Source organism: Uloborus diversus, chromosome 1 (genome assembly GCF_026930045.1).
Source record: "Uloborus diversus isolate 005 chromosome 1, Udiv.v.3.1, whole genome shotgun sequence".
NCBI lineage: Eukaryota > Metazoa > Arthropoda > Arachnida > Araneae > Uloboridae > Uloborus > Uloborus diversus.
In genome coordinates this window covers 226,648,757-226,676,107 of record NC_072731.1, presented here as the reverse complement: position 1 = coordinate 226,676,107, position 27,351 = coordinate 226,648,757, and the positions used below count along the sequence as shown (strand labels likewise).

General features: G+C 34.2%; 1 protein-coding gene across 1 annotated transcript in view; it reads left to right on the top strand.

The window, feature by feature from the left end:
* The first annotated feature begins 1,725 nt into the window (after positions 1-1,725).
* Positions 1,726-27,351, top strand: part of LOC129225372 (dynein light chain roadblock-type 2-like) — a 30,855-nt gene continuing 5,229 nt past the window's right edge. Inside the window, exons 1-2 of the mRNA XM_054859915.1 lie at positions 1,726-1,804; positions 1,882-1,957. Coding sequence (XP_054715890.1) covers positions 1,790-1,804; positions 1,882-1,957 — 91 coding nt within the window. The 5' untranslated portion in view covers positions 1,726-1,789. The remainder of the gene's footprint in view (positions 1,805-1,881; positions 1,958-27,351) is intronic.

Below are 27,351 nucleotides of genomic sequence, written 5' to 3'. Positions count from 1 at the left end.
AAAGCTCTGATTTTTCTGCTGAAGATAGCACCTATTCGAAATTTCTAAGTAGAATAAAAAACGAGTTATGAGCTTTTTAGTTCCATGTTCGGAGGCTTTCCTAAACTCAATACAGTATTTAGTGTATCATCTCAACTCCCTGTCGATAGCGACAATTGTTGTATTATTGACTATCTTTGCTTTTCGTGACTGTTCAAGGCTTTTCTCAAGTCAAATCTTGAAGTAAGATTTTTGCACAAGATTGGCAAATAATATATGATTTGGCTGATCATTCTATTTAAACGGAACTTTAATGTAATTAATGGTTTTTTTATTATTTATGCTGATTGAACACTTACTCATTATCCAATCAACCAGCAGATCGCCAAAATTTTTGCAGAAAGATTTCCGTAGCTGATGCATTTGGCAGTTTTTTTCAACGTCGCTGTTTTTGAAGCCGAAGACTACTTCATAATGTTTCTCAGCTTTCACCATGTAAACAAAATATCGCCAATCAAAGAATCTTTAAAAAACTTTTTTTACTGTGTTAAATAATCCAGCAACTAAATTGGGCAAATCCATAAACAGCACAAAAACTTCCATTAATTTTCCGTTTTGCACAATTTCAAACAATCGCCAAATTTTACTACTTATTTTGGAAACATTTCGGATGAAACTCTTTAGCGCCATTTTATGGTGACCAAAAGTATCTCAGCACCTGGCGATAATATCTTTGTAACGAAAATTAATATCATATCGTTTTACAAAGTAAGAAAAGAAGGAGGGAGCATCATTAAAGTTATCCCAAAACGATTCCCGCAAATTCGGTAAAATCGCACCAAGAGCCCACAATGATTGAAATTTCCCAAAATAACTAAAGCAAGTATAAGGGGATTACGAGCAACTTCAATAGCAATGTAGAGAAGGTTTTAGACTCCATGTTAAAAAAAAAAGTATCAACAGATTAATCTTTTTAAACATGAGAAGAATAATTTCATGTTTTGGAAATTTGTATATGCTTAAATATAGTGCTTTCGTTTCTAAATTAATACTATTTTGTTCTTTATACTTATTGCTATTTTACTTCTATGGGTAAGGAAGAAACTCGATTTTTAATCACGTCAAAAAGATGTGTTTTAAATTCTTTCACTTAAACCAGAAAACAAAAGCAATTAACGATTTTTTCTCATAATTACTACTGACCGAGGCAACGCCGGGTATTTTTGCTAGTCTTGAATAAAACAGTTTTTTTAATTTTTAAACACGCAGTATAAGTTCAGTTCTTTATGTCAGAAACTGTAGTGTATAGTTGAAGAATGCTTTAAAGCAGTTTGAGAGTGTTCATAAGTGTCTAAAAAAATTGGTATGCTTCTAAAAATTTGTATACACATATTTTTCCACAACGCGAAATTTGGACTTACGCGAGGAGTCTTGGGACGCATCCCTCGCGTAAGTCAAGACTCGACTGACTTTTATTTCTCATGCAAATGCGTTTTTGAAAATCATGCGGTCACGAAATGAAAGTTATTAGTAAGTGTCACTGAAGAGTTAGAGCAGTTTGAGCCACAGAACTCAACTCACTTCATCTTGCGTCATATTCATTTTCTTGCAAAAGATTTTGTCATCAACGTAGGAAATATGATTAACTCCAACTGTACCCTTTCTTGTTTCTTTAATCAGTTGCTTAGCAACGTAAAATCTAATACTTCGTCTTTCCATGTATCTTCCGCTGACTTCGTAGCGTTTATTTTTCTTACGGAGTCCATTATTATTTGATTCCGAAAGCTTTTCTTTTGTCTCTTCTAAAAATATGGATCCCATTGCTGTAGGAAATATTTTCACTTTCTTAATCTGCTATGCTCTTTTTCTTTTCTTTTCTAAAAATGATGCAATTATTTACAGAATGAAGCAGAAGAAATTTATCAACGACTGGTATCCAAAAAGAGTGTCATTGGAATTATGGTTATTAACGAAAATGGTGAGTGATATTTTGTATTGTGTTATGTTGAGCATATAAATTGTGCTATTGATCTGTATCGTGAAAAATTGAAAATTTTAAGTATTTATGTCAAAACATAAGTAATATATGTGCGGCCAACTGTTCTGATGGTAGAATTACGGTAACCGGGTCGCGGCGATAAATATTTCATTCTGGCAACCCGCTACTTTACCTTGGCGATGGAGCAATTTCGGCAACCGTATACCAAAGCTTATTGGCTATTCGTTTGGTCAATCAACCATTTCAGAGTTCACCCCACAAAATTGACTTGACGTTAAATCTCGGTTATCACAAATTTGCCATTTCAACTGCGCTTGCGCGCGGACTTAGCTTTTTGGGCTTTCTGTTTTAAGATTTCGTGTTGCTTGTTTATATTTAAGCTGAGCGAGAGTCCCACCAAATTAATGAATGCGATTAGAATATTTTCACAGCGACTTCGTGACATATTATATGAAACTACGGATATGAATAACTGATAATCTTAAGAGAAAAATGACACTTCAATATTTATTAGTTTGGAAATATTTATGTAACATAAAAGTAAAACACGTTGTTTACTTCAAAAATGATTGGAATATTAGTACAGAAATCCGTCTTTTGCGGATATTTTACGTTAGGCGTAAACAAACTAAGTATTATACATTTTTATTTAGGTTGAGGGTTCGGCTTTGTATTAGAAGTGATGCTGAAATTCTAGTACGCTCTTCTGAGGTTAAAAATTTGGTCCTGAAAAAGGACAGACGATTCAGACACCGAATCCATTAATAATTAAGACGCAAAATTCAATCTTTACCGAGGCCTAAAAACTAAATCAGAAAAAACTTCGTGATTTCTAATTTTTATCTTTTGCCATCTCATATTTATTACCAAATTTAAAATGTTTGTAATTAATTTAGCAAGAGTTTTGAAATCAGCTAAGTCCGCGCGCAAGCGCAGTTGAAATGGCAAATTTGTGATAACCGGGATTTAACGTCGAGTACAAAATTGTAATTTACTTGTCTACTAAATATTTTTATTTTAAATCCATAGAACAATATTTTTAATTTCCTCAAAGGTGATTTTCTTCTGAAAACTGGCAACATATGTTGTGTTTCTTCAATTTTTAGACCTTAATCTTATTTTTACATCGTGGAATGTTTGTCACTTTCAACTATTTTAAGTTATAGATTTAAAAACTAGTTAGTCATATCTTTGGATACTTTTTTGGAATGTGTTTGCAGTAAGTAATTTCCTTCATGTTTTATTGTTCATCTTCAACTTAAAATTCATTACTTATCGTAATAACTTATTCAGAAAGCTTGAATTAAAATTTTAGTTCTAACGTTCTCTAGATGGATCTTTTGATATGATTTAACTTATTTAGTTGATCGCTTTAAGTTTTAATTGAACATTACATTTACTTAAGGGCTCTTTCCATGTATTGACGAACTATTTCAGACTAATGTCGTTTTCTATCCAACTTTTATGTTGTTAAATTTGCTGGAAATGTATGTTTCATCTTTATATTCCTAAGGAAATCAAACATAAAAAGTATAACATCATTTATTTCATGAACTTTTTTGTTTTATGCGCTTCATCTTCCCACGCAGATTATGTTAACATCTTGAAAAAAGTTACCTCTCACTTGTCTATTCTGCGAACTTAATTTTAAAATAAGAAAATTAATAAAGTTCTATAAAAAATTAGGCTTTATATGTTTCTGCATATTTTGCTATATTTTCATCACTTAAAAATGAAAAAAGAATTTTACTTTTTTTTTTTGTTGCTTCTTTACGGTTATGATCAGAGAAAGAAAAAGATTAATAAACAGTTCTAGTTTCCAAGGCGATAGTTTGAGAGATCCGAAGCTCTACCCCTTATGTAAGGATACGTTAGATTTTTCAAACCCCTGGCCCTATTCTTACGTAAGATTCTATTTCGATTTTCAAAACAAAAATTTTGTTAGAAAAGGATCAGTTACACTAAAACTTCCTGTTTGACGTTCATCAGAGATTTTTATTTTTCAAATATATTATATGATGCGATATTAATTATAAGCAAAACATACCATACATATTGCAATTCTCTTATTATATTTTACACTATTCATTCTTCATAAAACAAGTAAAAACATCTAATCCTAATCCGTATTTGGAACTATTTTGATATACTCCCCTAAATCGTAAATTTGGCGACTTTTTTTTTCATGCCAAGCAAAATACCTGTTTTAGGCGCCTTTTTTTCTCTCGCCAAGATGGATTCTCGCTACATTTCTTGCATACACTGCAGCCTTCAACAATCCAACCTCCATCAAAAAATCAATTAACATCTGCATATCCTGAGCCAAATGATGCAGAAATAAAAAAATAACAAGACCTGACCTTCCAACTGTCGCCTACCCGACGAAAATGAAGAACAACTATCAATTTTCCGATTCAAAATTCCCTGAAACTTTTCAACAACACTATATACAGTAGGCATATTGAAAGCTAAAAGATAAAAATAATTAATAGAAAAAATATATAATTGAACAACCAGATTTGCAGCAAAATACAGCAAGTCAAAAATCTGCTTGATCACTTCACAAAGAAATGGCGAATGAATGAAATACCACGGAAGTATAAAGTTCATGCTTGTGGCACCTGGGGCGGAGCCCCGCATCCACTTGTGTGCTATATTTTGTTCAAATTTCCCCGAAGGGAGGCATAGCTGTGATTGGCCGAAGTGAAAGCCGATCGAGAGATCCTGGCGGCTCCAAGGGAGAACAATTAAGGGGGACACATATGCATGGGAAATAGGGGTGAAAAAAGGTACATACTTGAAAATGCGAAAGGAAAAACAGACAAATTAATCCAAGTTGCTTAAAACTTGAACTATGGAGGATAATTTCTCTAACAAGTTGCCTTGGCTTTTTAGAATAGGGAGGATTGACTTGAGAGTGGAGATGAGTTTATTGATGTTGAAAACTTTATTGATTTCCTGTATAATTGAGAATAAATCGGTGAAATTTTGTTCAGGGTAGTTATTGAAATGGGGATCATTTTCAGTGGCGGGAATGCCTTGAGTGGTATTAGAGTAAGAGCGGCGTGGGTCAACGCGGGCAGTATTCCGGTTGAATTAGCGCCGGTTGCCTAAATTGATCTTGGGCTTTGGGAATTCCTTAAAGCCCCTATAAGAGGCTGCATGGTTCTCCCCGCAGTTTGCGCAACAAGATTTTTCCTGATTTTGCCTGTTAGGGCAATCTGCTTTGTTGTGTGCTTCACCGCACACCACACATCTGACATGCCTGAAGCAATTCTCTGCCAGGTGGTTAAACCCCTGGCATGCATAACATTGCAGAATAGATTTGCGATTACGATATTTTTCGACAGAAATTTTTGTGTTCAGAATACTTTCTAGGTCCGAAAAAGCGGCCCAATCTTTGGAATGGGGGAGTTGGACCTGGAAAAGAGGGAGTGGAGTTTTGTCCTTTCTTTTAAGCTGTGCTACCTTATTAATTTTATATTCTTGCGCGGTAAGTTCTTCAAGCAGGTCAGAAGTGGAGGTTGTTGAGGGCAGTCCTCTAATTACAAATTTTAAGACCTTTTGGCCATAGGGTCTACCAATGTAGAATTGAAAGTTAACAGATTTTAAATACATGATAACTTTATTACGTGCAGTAGGATCATCCACGAAAATGGCACTTTCATTATTGCTCCTATTCCTGATTTGGAAATTCTTGCAGTTTTGGGTGAGATGCTTTACAAAATCAGCATAATTTTGTGGTGTTTGCACCACGATAGGGGGGAGTTTGGGAGGGGGCTCCTGACTGGGGGAGGGGTTATCTTCCACCTGTTTTTCCAGAGATGAGAATTGATTGCTGACCTCAATAAGAGGTGAAGCAGCAGGAGGGGGACTTTTGCAAGTTCTTTTAGCTGGGGAGAATTCTAACTGAGCATCTTTTAGAGTTTGGAGGTGGGGGGCCATACTGGCTGAATAAAAGGCTGTCTCACCCAGGATTTCCACCAGGCGTTCGGCAACTTCGGCTTGGTCAGCACCATGCTCGGCCATTCTCAACAGTTGTACTTCGACTTTCTTGCATGCTGTAAAGCCAATGCTATGACGAATAAAATCGTCAGAGATTCCATACTTGGCAGTTGTAAGGATTGTCGTAACATCACTATATGCAAGTGGTGAATCGTACCCGGAGGTAACATTCATTTCATCATCATCATCCTCAGACGGGACTAAGTCCGCCCAAGAGGTGTTAGCTTTGGGATTCAGGACCGCTTGTCCGAGAGCAGACGAGGGGATAAGTACCGGCGCTGGGTTCGGAGGGTCGGGATTACTCCCTGCCACCTCGCCACCGGCCGACACTGCATTCCTCTTCCCCTGTTTCTTCTTTGTCATGGCGAGACTTCCATCATTCACGAAATCCAGAAACTGAAATGTCTTTCCGTTTGTGTGCAATTTCATTGAAAATAACTTTTCTTCACCATCGCAACGGCGATTCTTAAATATTTCACTTTGAAAATCTATGGGAGAATGAAATGGCGCTGAAACATATATGAAATCCAGAAATTGTTGCCACAAAATTATATAAAAAAAAAACTCAAAAAATGATGCAAAATACAAGTAAATACTAAATTTGGCAACAGCAAAAACCTAAAAACTGAAAAAACCTAAATTGGCAACACCAAAATATGAAACAGCAACCCTAAAAAGTCCGTAGGGAGTGCCAGATTTGGCGTGTAAGTTTGGGGGGGGGGGTATATCAAAGTTATACCCCGTTTTTTTCCTTCCAGACGCAAATAAAATATGATCCCTGCAAACCACTTGACCGCCCGATTTCTAATCTTCTTACTACTATTGTATATGCGAAAGTTTGTCTGTATATGGATATATGGATGTTTGTTACTCTTTCACGCAAAAACTACTGAATGGATTTTGATGAAACTTTACAATAATATAGCTTATGCATCAGAATAACATATAGTGTAGTTTTCGTCCCATTATGGGGGGCAAAATCCCCTTAGGGGGGCAATAAAACACAATTTTCGTATAAATTCTCTAATATGGGGATGAAAAAATACTTGCACATATTTACATTATATGTCCATCGAAAGCTCTGATATTTCTGCTGAAGATGGCACCTGTTCGAAATTTCTAAGTAGTATAAAAAACGAGTTATGAGCTTTTTAGTTCCATGTTCGAAGGCTTTCCTTAACTCAATACAATATTTAGTGTATCATCTCAACTTCCTATCGATAACGACTATTGTTGTATTGTTGACTATCTTTGCTTTTCGTGGCTGTTCAAGGCTTTTCTCAAGTCAAATCTTGAAGTAAGATTTTTGCACAAGATTGGCAAATAATACATGGATTTGGCTGATTTTTTTTTCCATTTTAATGCAACTTTGAGGCAATTAATGTTTTTTTTTTTATTTATTTGTATTGACTGGGTATTTAATCGATCAGCTGGAATCTACCCAAACTTTTTTTTGTGGAATCATTTCAATAGGATAGTGGAAGACATTTGGCCTTTTTTTCAACTGTCGCTGTTTTTGAAGCTAAAAACTACGAAAATGCTGTTTCTCGGTTTTCACCATATAACCAAATATCGCCATTTCTTTAATATTTCTTTCTTTAAATTTGTTAACACGTAAAATAATTCGCAAGTTCATAAACAGCGCAAAAACTTCCATTACTTTGTCTTTGCACACAATTTCAAACAATTGCCAAATTTTTACTGTTTATTTTAAACATTTCGGGTAGCATCATTGTTGACCCTATTTTGGGACGATTTCTACGGTAAGAAGTTACACATTATACAATAATTTAGATTGCCGATGTAGCGCTGGATATTATGTATTTGATGGAGATCGGGATTATAAGGGAACTGTTTCACTTTATTTAAGAATAGTTGACCTCACTCGAATTGGATTTTTTGGGAATTACCCAAACTGACTTCTTTACAACTCCTGAACGTTTTCGTGGTTTATTTTTTGTGATTTTTGGGTTTCTTCTCAGTTTTGCCAGCATTTCATTTACTCCCTTTCCCCCTAATTTTCAGTTTTAATCATACCTTTTGATACATTTAAGGGGCAGGCAATTTGAAATGTCGGCGAAACTAGAGAGAAACAATGTTTTGATAACTATTTGACCTCTGCCTGTAATGACCATTCACTTGAATCAATTGAAAAAAAACTACATCAACGTGAGCGAAGCCGCGGGCAAAAGCTAGTCTTAATATATAAAAATCTTCTGTACGCACGTTTGTCACCATAAGGCTTTTAAACGGCTGGACCGATTTTGATCAAATTTTTTGTATGTAATTAAGTTATGGCAAGCATGGTTTTGAAGCGCGATGGATCGAATCGGAAACGTTTTTGTTAATTGATTAATTAATTTAAACATTTGATGGCAAAATCTCCCAAATGATTAATATTTATTTTAACACTAGAGGACCCGACAGACGTTGTTCTGTTTAAACTTAGTTTATTGAATTTTTTTATTTTTTCAATTTACAATCAAGTGGTTGAACCGTTCTGTTGAAAAAAATAAGTAACAAAAAATGTTTTAAGCTGCTATGGTGTCAGAATGCGTATATTTATTACAGCTTGATTTATCTAATGCCCACTGAGCAGCTGTTTTATTAACTATTTTTTCTCACGTACTTGATGGTTTGTTCTTTCAGCCATACTCGAAGGATAAAAAGCGTTTCCGAAATTAAGTGTAAAAAACTAACTACCCACCTAGAACAAACGGGAAATCCCGCTGCAACATCCCCTATATGAAAAAGAATAAAACTATCGAAATGCTATCGTTTGAAAATATGATAAAGGTAAAAACAGTTCGCCGAAAAAGCGAAAATAACTCATCCCTCCCCCCCCCCTTCCGATGAAAAATAAGCATATTCTTCAACTAAAATGTCTAAACACTCTTTGAAAACCAAAAACAATTCTTTGCAATTTAAAATATTTCGCCAAATAAACAAAAATACAATACATTACAATAACAGTAGCTTTAAAATGTAAACAAATGATCCAGCAACTCTATTGTTTATGGCCTAAGTCGCCAGGCCTCGATGTTACTGTGATCCAGCCGATCAGTGAGCGAAGCGTACTCCAACCGATAGCGGTCAATCTTATGAACGAAAGCTTTTAAATCCCGCTCTCTCGCTACAACTTAAATTAATGCTATTTTGAATCATACTATCTCATATCATGTTGTGTGATTTGTTTTGTCCTGGTTAGTTCTCTATGTTGCCAACCTGCTTAATATATGTCCCTTTTAAGGGAGCCAAAATATTTCTGCAGAAAAGCACATCACAATCATAGCAAGAAATTTTCATTACAAAAAGCAGAGCTGACTTTCGTATTGTCCTTTGGCAACAGGTTAAATGATTATTTCAGTTCTCGCTCAACACAAAAGGCTAAAATAAATATTATCATTTGGGAGATATAATCATCCAATGTTTAAATAAACTAAATCACTACAGAAATCACAGCTGAATTTCTTTTTGTCCTTTGGCAACGGGTTAAATATTTATTTCAATTCAAGCTCAACAATAGGTTAAAATAAATATTAATCACTAGCAAAAATACCCGGCGTTGCCTGGGTCAGTAATAATTATTAGAAAAAATCGTTACTTGCTTTCGTTTTCTGTTTTAAGTGAAAGAATTTAAAACACATCTTTTTGACGTGATTAAAAATCGAGTTTCTTCCTTACCCATAAAACTAAAATAGCAATAAGTATAAAGAACAAAGTAGTATTGATTTAGAAACGAAAGCACTATATTTAAGCATATACAAATTTAAAAAACATGAAAATAATCTTCTCATATTTAAAAAGATTAATCTGTTGATACTTTTTTTTTTAACATGGAGTCTAAAACCTTCTCTGTATGGCAAATGAAGTACGAAGTGATTAAAAAAAAGTAGCTGCTCTCGTAATCCCCTTATACTTGCTTTAGTTATTTCGGGAAATTTCAATCATTGTGGCTCTTGGTGCGATTTTACCGAATTTGCGAAAGTCGTTTCGGGGTACCTTCGATGATGCTCCCCCATTCTTTCCTTACTTTGTAAAACGATATATTAATTTTCGTTACAGAGATATCGTCGCCAGATGCTGAGATATTTTTGGTCACCTTAAAATGGCGCTAAACAGTTTCATCCGAAATGTTACCAAAATAAGTAATACAATTTGGTGATTTTTTAAAATTGTGCAAAAAGGAAAATTAATGAAAGTTTTTGTGCTGTTTATGGATTTGCCTAATTTAGTTGCTGGATTATTTAACACAGTAAAAAAAGTCTTTTGAAAATTCTTTGATTGGCGATATTTTGTTTACATGGTGAAAGCTGAGAAACATTATGACGTAGTCTTCGGCTTCAAAAACAGCAACGTTGAAAAAACTGCCAAATGCATCAGCTACGGAAATCTTTCTGCAAAAATTTTGACGATCTGCTGGTTGTTTGGATAATGAGTAAGTGTTCAATCAGCATAAATAATAATAAAAACCATTAATTACATTGAAGTTCCGTTTAAATGGAAAATCATTAGCCAAATCATGTATTATTTGCCAATCTTGTGCAAAAATCTTACTTCAAGATTTGACTTGAGAAAAGCCTTGAACAATCACGAAAAGCAAAGAAAGTCAACAATACAACAATTGTCGCTATCGATAGGGAGTTGAGATGATACACTAAATACTGTATTGAGTTGAGGAAAGCCTTCGAACATGGATCTAAAAAGCTCATAACTCGTTTTTTATTCTACTTAGAAATTTCGAACAGGTGCCATCTTCAGCAGAAAAATCAGAGCTTTCGATGAACATATAATGTAAATATGTGAAAGTATTTTTTCATCCCAATATTAGAGAATTTATACAAAAATTGTGTTTTATTGCCCCCGTAAGGGGGTTTTGCCCCCCATAACGGGACGAAAACTACCCTTTGTGTTATTCTGATGCATAAGCTATATTATTGTAAAGTTTCATCAAAATCCGTTCAGTAGTTTTTGCGTGAAAGAGTAACAAACATCCATACATCCATCCATACATCCATACAGACAAACTTTCGCATATATAATATTAGTAAGATTTGGGAGATATAACCATCCAACGTTTAAATTAATTAATTAACAGAAACGTTTCCGATTCGATCCAACGCGCTTCAAAACCATGCTTGCCACAACTTAATTACACACAAAAAATTTGATCAAAATCGGTCCAGCCGTTTAAAAGCCTTATGGTGACAAACGTCCGCACAGAAGATTTTTATATATATTAAGATTTTAACCTATTGTTGAGCGAGAACTGAAATATATATTTAATCCGTTGCCAAAGGAAAATAAGAAAATCAGTTCTGTTTTTTTCTAATAAAATTTCCTACTGTGATATGTCAATTGAGAATAGAAAAAACGTAGAGAGTGAGAGTGAAGCCTTTATTTCTTGAAAGTAACGATTTTAGGTCCAGTGATATATTTCAAAGTAAAGTACTGTAAGGTTCACGCAAAACGTGTATTCTGTCGTCGTAGTTGAACCATGTGACCGGATCGGTGCTTTAGGTTTTCCTAACCAAATGATCAGAAATAAAAGTACCGTACCTAGCAACATTTGTTTCTCGGCTGAAATCCATCTGAGTTTTGGCACCAAGTCAAGAATACTTTAAGGATTATCAAACCAATCAGTACATTACAGCTAATTGGTCGGAGTTGGCTTCGCTCACTGACCGGCTGGATTACAGTAACATGGAGGCTTGGCGACTTTGGCTATAAAGAATAGAGTTGCATGATCATTTGTTTGCATTTTAAAGCTACTGTTAATTTAATTTTTTGTATTTTTTTTTATTTGGCGAAGTATTTCAAATTGCAAAGAATTGTTTTTCGTTTTCAAAGAGTTTTTAGTCTTTTTAGTTAAAGAATGTGTTTATTTTACATCGGGAGAGGGGAAGGATGAGTGATTTTCGCTTATTCAAAAAACTGTTTTTACCTTTATCATTTTTTTAAACGATATCCTTTCGATTGTTTTATTTTTTCATTTAGGGGAAAGTTGCAGCGGGATTGATTTCCCGTTTGTTCTAGATGGGTAGTTAGTTTTTTACACTTAATATCTGAGGACGCTTTTTATCCTTTGGGTATGGCTGAAGGTAAAAACCATCAAGTACGGTAGAAAAAATAGTTAATAAAATAACTGCTCAGTGGGACAAATCAAAGTGTCATAAATACAAACATATCAAAGTGTAATGAATATATGCATTCTGACACCAAGCAGCTTAAAACATTTTCTTTTTACTTATTTTTTTCAACAAAACGGTTCAAACACTTGATAGTTTATTGAATTTTTTTAACTTTTCAATTTACAAAGTTTGAACAGAACAACGTCTATCGGGTCCTCTAGTAATATATAAAAATCTTCTGTGCGTACGTTTGTCACCATAAGGCTTTTAAACGGCTGGACCGATTTGAATCAAATTTTTTGTATGTAATTAAGTTGTGGCAAGCATGGTTTCGAAGCGCGATGGATTGAATCGGAAACGTTTTTGTCAATCAATTAATTAATTTAAACATTGAATGCAAAATCTCCCAAATGATTAATATTTATTTTAACCTATTGTTGAGCGAGAACTGAAATAAATATTTAACCCGTTGCCAAAAGACAATTAGAAAGCTAGCTCTGCTTTTTATAATGAAATTTCCTATTGTGATATGTCAACTGAGAATAGATAAAACGTAGAGAGTGAGAGTGAAGCCTTTATTTCTTGAAAGTAACGATTTTAGGTCCAGTGATATATTTTAAAGTAAAGTACTGTAAGGTTCACGCAAAACGTGTATTCTGTCGTCGTAGTTGAACCATGTGACCGGATCGGTGCTTTAGGTTTTCCTAACCAAATGATCAGAAATAAAAGTACCGTACCTAGCAACATTTGTTTCTCGGCTGAAATCCATCTGAGTTTTGGCACCAAGTCAAGAATACTTTAATGATTATCAAACCAATCAGTACATTATTAAAGGAAAAGATGATGGAATTAAAAGACGAAACAAATTTTATTTTCGTCCAGATAAATTACAACAGGGTAGTTCTGTACACAAAAGATCAGTGCAGTGGAAGATCTTTATCTTTGGTGGAAAGAACAAATTAGGCAATATATGAAGCTTAAAAAGTTTTGGTTCAAAAGATCGAACCACTAATCGGTTGGAGTTAGATTCTCTCATTTGTCGGCTGGATTACAGTAACGTGGTGGCTTGGCGACTTTGGCTATAAACAATAGAGTTGTGCAAACATTTGTTTACATTTTAAAGATACTGTTAATGTAATTGATTGTATTTTTTGTTTATTTGGCGAAATATTTCAAATTGCAAAGAATTGTTTTTTGTTTTTAAAGAGTTTTTAGTCATTTTAGTTGAAGAATGTGTTTATTTTACATCGGGAGGGGGGAGGGATGAGTGATTTTCGCATATTCAGAGAACTGTTTTTACCTTTATCATTTTTCTAAACGATATCCTTTCAATTGTTTCATTCTTTTTCATGTGGGGGAAGGTGCAGCGTGATTTCCCGTTTGTTCTAGATGGGTAGTTAGATTTTTACACTTAATATCTAAGGACGCTTTTTATCTTTTGAGTATGGCTGAAAGAACAAACCATCAAGTACGATAGAAAAAATAGTTAATAAAACAACTGCTCAGTGGGCATTAGATAAATCAAGTTGTAATAAATATACGAATTCTGACACCATAGCAGCTTAAAACATTTTTTTTTCTTCTTTTTTTCAATAGAACAGTTCAAAGACTTGATAGTTTATTGAAATTTTTTACCTTTTCAATTTATAAAGTTTGAAAAGAACAACGTCTGTCGGGTCCTCTAGTATAAAATATCGACTTGGAAAATATTGCGTATGAATGGGTTTGCTCTCCCCCCTGAAGTAAGGGTATGTAGAGGTTTTTCTAATCCCTCCTCCCCCATGGGACCCTTACGTACAGGGCCCGACTAACTAAAAGTGAGGCCCAAGGCCCACAATAATTTGGAGGCCCCCTGAAGGCTATTATTTTAATGTGTTTAGTTTTCGTATAGTTGTAATGCTATGCATAACTCTTTAAGTAATTTGGGGCCCCTTAGGAAGAGGGGGCCCCAGGCCCAGGCCTAGTAGGCCTGTGCGGTAATCAGGCCCTGCTTACGTAATTAATGAATTGCCCCTTGCAAGTAATCTTTACAAGATTTCAAGAAGCGGAAAGATTGAAATTTGCAACCTATCGCATGCAAACACTCGCCATTAAATTTAGGGCGCCAAGAAGCAAGAAGTTGGATGCTCCCCACGTGACTCGTGCTCGCGGCAGCTTCCTCCCGATTTCAAAGTGGAATGCAATCTCTTATACATCTTCGCTCTGAGGGAGACACGTTGCATCAATCAATGTTAACAAAACTAAAAATGTGCTTTATTTTTCAAAATGAATACTGTGTTAAGAGATTAGTCTTTAGAGCCTTTTTAACAAAGCACTAGCACTTATAGGTAAAATCTTCTCTTCTCTTCATTGTTCCAAATTTTGTGTCCCATAATTATTACCACATAAAGTAATTCATTAGAGATTATTTTTTTTCCAAAATAATTTTGTTTTACATCAACATTTCACTGGTATAAAACACAGAAATTTATTCCTCTTTAGGAAAAATAGTTTTAAAAGAGCTCAACTTTTAGTTCGTAAACAAATTTCTTGTCACTTCATATTTCCATATTTGATACGTAATCAATCATTTTTCGATGAAACAATTTGTCGTTTTGGACAAAAAGAACTATTTGAATCATTAGATAAATCTTTTATTCAAGAGACTAACATTAACAACCATTATTGCTACCATTATTATTGAAATGAAAAGCTTGATTACCCAGCTAGCACACGAACATTCGGCCAACGTTAGCTTATTACGTTAGACTTATGTCGGCCTCTTACGTTAGAACATACGTTAAAGTGTACCGTCGGAAAACGGTTATCCAACGATTGGTTTCCAACGTTATCTCAACATTTTTCCAGCGCTGTTCCTACGTAAAATGCAACGGTGAACCAACCAATTCCAAACGTTATTCCAATGTAAATTACAACAGTTAAACAACACTTCTTAACATTATCCCAATATAAATTTCGACGCTTATCCAACAATTTTCCAACGTTAGACTGATTATTTTCCGACGCTATTCTGATGAAAAATCAACATTTAAGTAAATATTTCCCAATGTTATTGAAATTTAATATGCGCAACCTTAATAGTGTGCTACCTCAGATTGCTTTCCAGCCTATTTCATTTGAATTTTTTATTATTTTCCCTCATCAAATCAATATACTTTACCAAATATATATCAAATCATTATTATTTTACAAGCGTAGAAATAGAAATACTAAAAATTAAAAAAATATGCTGAAGCATGGAAATTCTTATATGCTAAAATAAATTAAAATATAGTAGAGAAATAGTTGCATCATGTATAGTACCTATAATTTATGTGACTTTTTGCCCTTTGTGACATCATAACCTTTATTGCTACCTCTGATTGCTCTCAAACCTGATTCATTTAAAGTTTTTACTATTTTCACTCATTACATCAATATATTGTTTCAAAGAGTAAAAATGCTAAAAAAAAAAAAAAAAAAAAAAAAAAAACGCAATTTATCATTTTCCTATCATTTACAAACGTTTCAATAAAATATGAACAAAAATTAAGATATTTATAAGTCTTACCTTTTATTTTCCTGAATAATTACTCGAAAATTATCTTCATAAGCATACATTAGTTTCTTTTTTCTTTTTCAGGAAATATTAATTACCAGCAAGGTTATTCTTAAGACAGAATAAAATCTTTGACTTTAAAATTCTGCCATGAAAAATAACCTAGCTTGTTTGAAGGTTCAATTTTGCTTTGACCTGAAATAAGAATAAAAATTAAAAAAAAAAAATCATACGCATACACATTTAGTTAGTAAATCTTCATAACAATTAAAATGACGTAGGATAAACTTGAATATCATGAAAAGTACTTATTTTATTGTTTTGCCGAACTATATTATACTCTCCCATTTCATTCAAAAGTTCATGTTCATTGCTTTTTTTTTTTTTTTTTCATTTTATTATTATGGAAGGAATTTTAATGTATTTTATCCATCAATGAGAAAAGTTCATTCAAAGACACAATTTTATTTCTATGGTAAATTGCACGTGTAATTTGTATGACTAGCAAATTGTTTTTAAATATTGTGCGTTTAAAATTACCATCAAGGCTAAGCAAAGGAACAACACGAAATTCTGAAACAAATTCACAGCATTCACAAAATTCTCTAGAAAACTAGTTAAAGCATCTATCAAAAAAAAAAAAAAAAAAAAAAATCAGTTCGAATGCGCAAAAATTTTAAGAATTTCGATTCATCGGAGACCCCCCAAATCGGGAGTCCCCCCCCCCCCCCGTTAAAAAAAGAGAAAATTTATTGAAAGAAAGAAAAACAGTTGGAAAAATGAATTGATTTACTTTGGAAGACTTGAACTTGCAAGGATTGAATATTCGCAGTGAGCAAGTACGACACGTGTGAATGTGTATGTGACCCTGGAATCAGTGTTGCCAACTCTTCGAAAGGACTGGGGCTAAGTCAAGCTAAAAAAAGGGCTAGATCAAGCCAACGCATGGACGAATGGGGCTAGATTCAGTAGCGCCATCTGTAGTATACTGCCGTAAGCACAAATATGGTATCCGCACATTTTATCAAAATTTAATTACTGTCGCTGGCCGGTCATTAGTAGTTTAGTTTACCTAAACCTCAAGTTTTTATTGGTTCATTTGCGAACGCAAAATATTAAAAAAAGCTTTAGGGTATAATTGATGCATATTTCTAAGGCAAAGTGACAAATACTAAGCCTTTAATGTAGTATCTGCGCAGTTACCCGTTTTTTCCTTAGTTATTATGTAGATACAACTTTTATACCTTAGTAAAGTAGCATATTTAATAATGTAGCAGTTTTTGTAGCAGAGTACTTAAGTTTAGTTTAGCTATTAACTGAATAGTTGATAAAGGTCAATAATAAAAACTAATAAAAATTTTTCTAAATGTTTAAATAGATATGTGTTTTCTAGTCGAACTCAGTCAGTTGATCGCTGACAGTTAATGACGTCAATGGTGCACCAACCGATGCTCCATGGAACTAAAGCCGCACAGGCCGACGCATCAGCTTTAGTTTAGCCATTTTGGATCGGATTTTTCATTGCTGCGCTGCTAGGGTTATCACAGCAAAGTTTCGGGTTTCGCCAAATTTGCCAAAAATAATACTTCATTTAATAAACAATTCACGTGCTGCTAAGAATCGTTTGCAGTAACAATCACCAAACTCGATTTCTCGCCAGAAAAGACAACCACTCTAACACGCGCTCCGATCCAAAAAGGCTGATCTTAAGCTGATGCACCGGCTCGTATATATTATTTTCGGTAAATTTGGCGAAATCCAAAACTTGGCTGTGATAACCCTAGCAGCGCAACAATGAAAAATCTGATCCAAAATGGCTAAACTTAAGCTGATGCGTCGGCCTATCTAGATAGCGGAAAGATTTTGGTTGATAACGTAGTTACTTGCACAGATGATTAATACTTATTATTGCTCAAAAATGTCAATCAACCAGTTAAATCGACTGGTAGCGCTATGCCAACGCGTCTGTGACCTTTTGTCTCATCTAGGAAAACTGTAACCGATGCTGGCACGTCGGTTACAGTTTACGTATGAAGTTCAAATAGAAATTCTGATGTTGCAAAAATGGGAGATGTATTTTTAAAGGTTAATAAACTAACTCAGCCAAAAACATTATTGAAAAAATAAAAAAGCGTTAGGGGCTAGATTCGGGGCTAGGTGCTATATTTTCTTCTTCGGGGCTCAACGAGCCGAAAAAGGGCTAGATCTAGCCCTAAAAGGGCTAAATTGGCAACACTGCCTGGAATGAAAAGAAAATGGCTATGCGCACTCCTCCCTCACCCCTTTCAAATCCTGGGTCTCAACAAGACTGCAGAGGCGGGGGGGGGGGGAGGGGGGCTTATGGGATGGCATTTACGCACGCTTCGCAGAACGCGCAAATCAGCAACGAGCATGCAATGAAAGGGCATAAATGTGAAACAGGTTTGAAGGTTAGAAATAAGTTGGGAATGCGTTTAGTCGGATATAGGTTGGTTTTAAACCATCCTCCGATGCTTTGAACGATCGAATGAGCGTATGAAAAAAACCAATATCTAACCAAAACATATTTCCAACCATTGCGATGCATTTTCAACCTTTCTCCAACGTAAATCCGATGGTTTGTGCTACCTGGGTAGATGAACAAGAGGAAAACAAATTTTGAGAAAACTTTTAAATAAACTCCGAGTTAAACGTGGTAATATTTTAATTATATCCGATAGTAATCCATCATGCTTTAGAATAATCAATACCCGTAATTTTTTTTTTTTTGTGTATCACATTGGTAATATGATAAAGTGGGAAATAATATAATATTTATATTTATACTATTACATCAGTACTAGTTCTTCAAATTATAAATGCTTGTTAATAAATACCTGTGAGGTTTATAGTATAATACCTTTTGAGGTCATTTTTTATTTTCTTCAAGGTGAAAATTTGAGAATGAGCGACGTAGCTAAACATTTAGAGAAATTTTAGGGTAAATATTGGTATAAAATGGAGAGAGAGCTTTAATCAGAAAAGTAAACGATCACTGTGCTAACTGGTTCCTGTTATACTTCCCAATGCAGCTAAATGGCAGTGTATAAAAAAATTTCGATTTTATTTTATTTTAATTGTTAGATTTTTTGCTCTTTTCTCACTTATATTGCTTCAGTTTTAATGCAAAACTTTCTTATTTGGTTTTCGCTGTTTTTTTTTTTAACCAGTAGAATAACTTTAAATTTCAACTCTTTATTGATGTTTATGGGAAATCAAAAGCGCATTTCTTCTCTTAATCATTTTCAGGTATCGCCACGGCAGTATAACTTTTAAGAGTCATTTTTTTTAAGCTTGGACACTTTTGATAGTTGATGTCTTCGATTTTCGTAAAAATTTCAGGATGTGTTAGTGGTACTATGATAAGAAAAAGTGAAGTTTATTTTTTTAAAAAACTGATTTGTTTGCCCTTGAGTAGAGGTCAAAGTTTAAGAACGTGAGAAAAAAGAGCTTAATATATGATTGCTTTGCTTCAAAACCAATGGGTGTAGCAAGCCAATTTTTTTATGTGGATACTACTTGATACTAGGTACATGCTAGCCGAAATATTTTGGTCGCTCATTCATGGCTTTGAGGGCAAAGGTCAATTGAAAATGCTATTTTTTAAACTTTTTTTGCCCTGTTTGGGCCCGGATATCTGCTAAAGCCGTGAGTAACCCTCGAAAATAAGTATATACCTAACTACTCACCACAGTATAGTACTAAGAAAAACATGAAATAGCATGGGTTACTCTTTGCTTTAGCAGTTAAACGGTCTCAAAGTCGATGATTTTTTAAAAATAGCCAAGTTTAGACGTCAATAACTCTGATCGCGACGCATCAACAACTTTGGGACACAGCTGTAGTTATAGTCGAAGTGGTCTATTTTAAGGTCCAGGTTAGAAACCCATGGCAACTAATAAGTTTTTTTAGTTACACGGTCTCAAAGTTGAAAATTTGATCTATAATTTCAACTTATTTTTTTTTTCAATTACTCTATGACTGATGAGTTAGTAACTTCGAGAAACAGTTGTAATCATACCCTAAGTGATGTAGTTGATGTAGATGACGTCAAGACAGCGTGATTTTAAATTTTGTTTCGTTATGGTTAACTGTCGTTTATAAGTATTTAAAAATAGTTCTTTATTTTTCTTGAAGCCCAATCTATGTAGTTGAAGAATTAAAAAAAACATAAATGCCGCTGTGAACCGTTGCTTTTTCCTTTGATTTTTTAACCTAGAAAAGCATATTTTTGCCCATTAAGGTCATGGTTAGCCTTATCAGCCCAGTGTCCTCACTAGGACACCGGGTGATGGGGTGGAGGATATGATCCTGTCTTGCCTACGCTAAACATATGTCTACGAACTGTGCTGAGTGACCAAAAATCATAAAATGCCAATTTATCAGTGTCTTAAATGTGACAATTGTACTTTCACCTTTCCGCTGAAGGAAATTTGATTTTTTTTACAAGTTTATTGAACGTGTCAAATGTGTTTTAATATGCTATCCTATTGGCAACAGAGAATGGTTTCTTTTCGGAGGTTTTTTTTTCAGAGTTGGAGACCAATGTTCCTAGTTTAGCCAATTTGCCTTTCTTTTTTAGAACAGTGTAGGAAAACGTAATTGAAAATTATATTTTTTCCATGGAAATATGTTATCTAATGAATGTGCAAAAGTTGGAGTAGTCAATCATAAATGAGGTCACGAACTTAGGATGGCCTTGTTTGGTGCACTAAGCATATTTTTTGTACTTCTCATATGCAACTTAGGGGTAAAGTAAAATATCAGACCTGAACAATAGCGGTCCACTAATACAGTGGTTTTTTTTCTGTTAAAAAAGAAAAAAAGTAAATCAACACGAAAATAGGTCTCAAACATTTTCTACCTTGATTCTTTGCCCACAATTTTCAGAAAATATTTTATTTGACTAACGAGAAAAAAATTATATTGATTATTTTTTGAAACTTGAATCAATTTTTGTCTACCTTACTTTCAATTGAACATATTTTGTTAAACTATATACAGTTTGTTACTAAACCACGTGTTATGTCTCATTAAAATAGTACAACTATTTGAACACTAGTACTTGTAAACTACTTAAATGAAAAAATAGTTGTTTAACATAAAAAAAAGCAATACCTTACCTTTACACAATATCTGGCCAACATTCTCTCTGCTAAAAATTTAAAAAAAGCTGGTTGTTGATAGATTTTGTTTTGAATGCTCCGCCTTTCAAAGCTTCGGTTCAGTGTTGTTTGTTTAAAATGGCTACATCAGCCACTACTATCCGGTTTTATAGGTTTTACATATAATTTAATGAAGCCATCTATAAAATAAAGTACGAAACTTTTTAAAAATCAGAAATACATTTTGAAAAGGGGAGAAAACTCAACACGTGCTATTAACTATATTGAACAAGTAAAAGTTCGAATTAAAAATATATTTTTTTGAAATTTTAAAAGTGTCATGGGTATGAAGCAGATTCTAAAACTACATCACTTGGAGCACAATTACAGCTGTGTCTGAAAGTCTTGTTTTAGTGGATTAGCTTAGTTGAAACTTGACACTTTATGTTAAAATTATCATTTTTTGTGAGACCGTTTAATTAAGCAAGATGATTAGATCCCAAAGTTTTCTGGCCTGAGTCTAAAACTATATCACTTTGAATGTAATTACAGATGTTTTTCTAAGTTACTAACTCACCAATCATAGAGTAATTGAAAAAAAAAAAGAAATTATAGCTCAAATTTTCAACTTTGAGGCCGTTATAACTAAAAAAGTTTATTAATTGCCATGGGTTTCTAACCTGGACCTTAAAATAGACCACTTGGACTATAACTACAGCTGTGTCCCAAAGTTGTTGATGCGTCGCGATCAGAGTTATTGACGTCTAAACTTGGCTATTTTTAAAAAATCATCGACTTTGAGACCGTTTAACTACTAAAGCAAAGAGTAACCCATGATATTTCATGTTTTTCTTAGTACTATACTGTGGTGAGTAGTTAGGTATATACTTATTTCCGAGGGTTACTCACTGCTTTAGCAGATATCCGGGCCCAAACAAGGCAAAAAAAGTAAAAAAAAATAGCATTTTCAATTGACCTTTGCCCTCAAAGCATGAATGAGCGACCAAAATATTTCGGCTAGCATGTACCTAGTATCAAGTAGTATCCACAAAAAAAAAATTGGCTTGGTACACTCATTGGTTTTGAAGCAAAGGAATCATATATTAAGCTCTTTTTTCTCACGTCCTTAAACTTTGACCTCCACTGAATTGCCAACAAGTCAAATTTGAGAAGAAAGAAGCTACACTTTGTCTTATCACAATACTAGCAACATATTCTGAAAGTTTCAGGAAAATCGAAGGTGTCAACTATCAGGCTCCCATTCACTTTGTCCAGCTTTAAAAAAATGACTCTTAACATGCTCTTATTAGCTTCACCTGTATGTATGTATGTATCTAAGTATGTAACGGAATCTTTCCACTCAATTTTCACTCACTTCGTGTAATCGGATTCTTTTGAAATTTAGTATACGACTTCAGACAGGATGTTAATGCACTATTCATCAATCAAATTAGTTAATGAACTATTAATTTTTAGTTTATTTCAATTTTAAGCAACATCTTTGCACAAATCTTCTGATACGAGGACGAAAAAATGCTTACCCAAATTAGAATGAAATATCTATAGAAACCCCTGATTTTTCAGCATCAGATAAAATTTGTTCCAATTTTGCAAGGTAATTAGAACGTGAATTATAATTGTTTTAAAACTAATTTTATGTTAAAATGTAGGTGAGATTTTAAATGAAAATTTAAATATAAATATGGTTTCCACACATACTATCTATAATAGAAAGTGAAAAATAATATCTGCAGAATGTTTTTAAACCTCCGCTTATCAGGTACATTATTTGTGTGTGTATGGGAGAAGATGAGGGGGGGGGGGGGGGGGGTATTTATGATTGAAAATTTGCTCACAGAAAACCAATGATAGTTCAATACTTTAGTTTTCGATACAAATAAATTCTATGGGGTTAGCACGATCGAATGCTTTTTTCTTTTAGTATTACTAAACGTTTCTTAGTATAACTTAATTACAAGTGGGCCCTAATGGGAACAGGAGTTCATTAGCTGGATTAGACAATCGTTCGACAGTCGACAGGCAGTTGATCGTCAAAGGTGAACGTTTTTAATGTCCGGTTTTATTCCTAAAATGGTATAATTATTCTTTTTAGAGTTTGTGAGCTCCTAGGCTCGAATGTTGCCGTTTGCCCGAGCCTTTTAGCCGTTTTTCGAGAAATTTCATAAATTAAAAAATCTTAAATAAACATTTTTTCATGCAACAAGTAAGAATACAAGAAGTTCTGTCTAGAACTAGACGAGCCTACTTTCCCGTATACCCATACTACTTTCTAGTACCTGATCAATATTCTCAAAAATAGCTAAAATCGCAAATGTTTTCAAACATATTTTTAAAATACTTTAAGCTAATTTCTAGGAATAAAATATTCCTCACTCATCTATAAAAAAAAACAAAAACAAAAATAGATGCGTAAAAAAAAAACAAAGAAAAAAAACGAACAAATAAAATAGCAGAAACTTTTAAACAAAGCAGCTAATACACTTTTTTCCATTAAAAAAAAAAAATCTTTAACTGCTTTCAAAACGAAAAAATAATAATTAAAATTAATAAGCTCATTACAATAAATACATCATTTCAAAAAAAAAAAAAAAAAAAAAAAAAACAAAAATTAACTGTAATTTGAATTCCGAAACTTTGAAGTCAAATTATGTTTTTCGCAATCACGAGTTGCGACAAGATTCTACTGGTTAGAGTTATTGTTTCTAGAAATGGCTCCCCCGCCCAAGCATGTCCCTCCTCCTGGGTGGTTACGTGTATATAGTTGTGTGCGTAGGCTTACGTGTGTGCACGTAGGCGTGTGTATGTGTGTAAAGGCGTGCGCGCGTAGGTGACTGTATGAGCATGCGTGTGTAGGACATGGACGCCACCGCCCAGCAAAAGTGGATTCCGGGGGACAGTGCTCAGGACCAGCCGCGCCGCCGCCGGTGGTGCTGCAGGCCTGGTCCAAGCTGAAAAAGGAACCGGAACATCAAGGACTGTCAAGTGAGAACAATAAGCAATCGTGATTGCTCAAAAAATCGTTTCTTTTTCCCTTGTTGCCAAAAACAATTTTTAAATGAATTAATGCACTTACCAAAATAAATAAAAACAATAAAATGTCAACTTAAAGAAATAATTTTCATTGTCAAAAAAAAAAAAAAAAAAAAAAAAAAAAAACGTCTGCTCATATCTTTATGTAGAAACATAAATGACTTCGAGTTTATTCGCAGAAAACTGAATACCTAAACTAAAACTTTAGCTTAAAAATAAAAACAAGTCAAATCAACAATAATTATTTCACAACCAAAACCATAGCTGCGGGGTCGGAGTCGGAGTCAATCTCATTTTGGGGTAAATGAGTCGGAGTTGAATATCTAAGAATCGGAGTCAGTCATTTGTCCTCCGTGTATAAATTTTTGCCAAAGCTACGAAGTCAGAGTCGATGTCGGGGAGTCGGAGTCCGATTAATTATCGGGCACAGGAGTCGGAGTCAAGTGCCCCTAAATTCTCGGAGTCGAAGTCTGGAGTTTGGCGTCAAGAGCTATTTCCAACAAAATTTGTTTGAAGTAAATCCGCCTTCAAGTACGGAATCTACATTGACTTTCAGTTTCCCCGTAGGCGCTAATGTTAAGGGATATGAACTGTTCAAAATTGAACGGAAAATTGTTCAAATCAAAAATATAGTTTATATACAAGTTTTTCATCAAAAGCTTTTTCCTACAAAGTTTGTTTGAAGCAAATTCGCCTCACAGTTCGGAATTGCCTTGAATTTCCCCGTAGGCGCAATTGTTCAAAATTGAACAAAAAATAGTTCAAATCAAAAAGTGAAATATGGGAACGAGGTGTCCTCGCCGAGATCTTTCGAACAAAAAAAGTTTTTTCGAATCGGACTATTCATTCAAAAGTTATTCGGAACTCCAGCGCTCGAATACGCTACCTTGCGGTGATTTACAAAACTGCAAATGAAACTAAAACAATGCCACGTTGCGTTCCACGTGTGTCTGTTGACGTAAACACAGGCAGTTTGTTCTGAGTATTTATTAACCAGGGCTACGGAGTCGGAAGGAAAATGGCCGACTCCGACCCCGACTCCGACTCCTGGATTTTGAAAACGCCCGACTCCGACTCCAACTCCGACTCCGACTCCGTGTTTTTTTTATATTTTCAATTTTATTTTTTCAACTCCCTCTCTCCCTTCAGGGGAAGGGGAGAAACCTCTAAAAAGAGATTTAAATATTAATTCCTTTTTATGAAAATTTCGCATTTTGTTTTTTATTGTAAACCTAGACGCATACAACGTTAGAAATTCAATTTAAAAATCAAATTTTCCAATAGTTACGAGTTAAAAAGTGAGATGACTTAAAAATCCCTTTTAAAAAATTTGAAAAGTATTATCTGTAATTTGCCCCCCCCCCCTTTAATGTTTAACAAATTGATATTGATCAAATCGTGTGCTTTCAATTTTTGAAAGCTGTAACTTGAGAGAAAAAAAAGCTTTTTTTCTAAATCCCAGTTCTTGAGAGGGCGTGGTTGCCCCGGGTGACACCCATCTGGTAGATGACACCACAAGTTAATTTCAGAGTTTATAAAAAAATATAAATATTTTAATTCTGAAAATTTTCGCGAATATATTTTAAATTATATTTCATCAATAAAATTTCAGCGAAAATAGGGCACATATACGTCAGGAGCTAATTTTACACAAAATACGGGGGTATACAAATTTATACGAATAGCTTTTACTATACCTATATTTCTTCTTCGCTAAATTTTTAATTAAAATTTTTTTGGTTGCTTTAAAATTAACCTTAATATGAAGATTTTAAGATTAACTGCTATTATTGAGTGTTGTAATCAAGAAATTATTTACACTTATTTTGTTCCATACTTTTTAGTGAGAACCAAGCTTATAGAAAGAGTCTTAAAAAAGAAAAAAAAAACATGAGATTATTTCATCGGATCTTTTGGATTCGTGCTTTCGCGGCATAACTTTTTTGAATTTGCCGATCACCCTTAAAACGTTTTAACCTTAGCTACGGGCCTCGACTTACTAATTTGTTACATTTCTTTTACTATTTTATAACTGAGATCGAACAAAACACTGTATTTCTATTTTTATTTGAAAGTGATTAATTGAAAATGTTAGGCAACAAAATCGTTTGCAGACAGTTGCTATTAGTTAAGTTCAAAAGCAAGCAAACTAGGGGACGGCTACAGAAAGTTCGGTAAGCATTCAAGCTAGCTAATTGGAATAACGGCTGTTATTTTCACATTAGTATCTTTTTATACATGTAATCGAACCAATTGGTAGTCAGTTTTTAAAAAATGCAAGAAGAATCAGTGAAAAGGAAAGAAAATAAGAAGCCTGGAGTCGGAGTCGGCATGTTTTTGAACAACTCCGACTCCGACTTCTTTACCCCAAAATCTATCCGACTCCGACTCTTCGACTCCGACTCCGACTCCGACTCCACAGCCCTGTTATTAACGCAATCGATGTGTCTTAGTTTGCTTTCAGCTACAGAAATTAATTCGTCCCTTAGTAGTATTCTCGAGCTTCTCAAAATAATGTTAGTTTTCATTATTTCCTTAATAATTGGTGAAAGCGAAAATTCTGGATTAACAAACTTGGATAACGTTATACAAGGTAAAAAATTTTTATTGTTTTGTATGAATTTGTAAGAATATGGGGTTTTTTTTAATCTTAAATTAATTAAACTTACCATATTTTACAGCAGCATTTAGTTGGAATGGACAGTATGCAAAATATTTTCTTGAATATATTATCGTAGAACAAAATGAATAACCGAGAAAGAATTTACTTTATTCCTTTTATTCTCTGCTGAAAGGTTTCGCCAAATTTGTTTAGGGTTATAGTTTTAGTATAGTGCGAGCAAAGTAGCCTTGGCGAGATTTCGCGTTTTTAGTTAAACCATTTTTACTTTCTTCTATATCTAATATATAGAATATAGAAGAAAGTATTGGATTCGTGCAAATTTTCGAATTTCGAATTTTGACGGATTCGAACGTTTTGAGGTGTGCTGAGTTCATTTCGACTATTTTTGGAAAATGTCTGTCTGTCTGTGTGTGTGTGTGTATGTATGTATGTGTGTGTGTATGTATGTGTGTGTGTATGTATGTGTGTGTGTATGTATGTGTGTGTGTATGTATGTGTGTCACGTCTGTGTGTGACCAGTTTTTTGTGGCCGCTCTACAGCAAAAACTACCGCATGAAATCGAACGAAATTTGGTACACATATGTGCCCGTATGTGAACTTGTGCCCATTAGTTTTTGGCGCGAATTCCCCCAAGGGGGGTGGAGCAATGGGACGTTTTTTGAGTTACGCGTGCTTGCTATTCCTCAGGAAGTAACTGGCGGAATCAAACAAAATTTGGTCCATATGTTGCCATTAACAGGAGCAGGTGCTGATTCAATTTTGGTGTCAATAACTCAAAGGGGGGTTGAGCTATAGAACGTTTTTTGTCGTCAATTGTGACTGCTTTATCTCAAGAAATAACGAACGGAATCAAACAAAAAATTTTTGACAAGTAGCCCTTAGTGGGTATAAGAGCTGATTT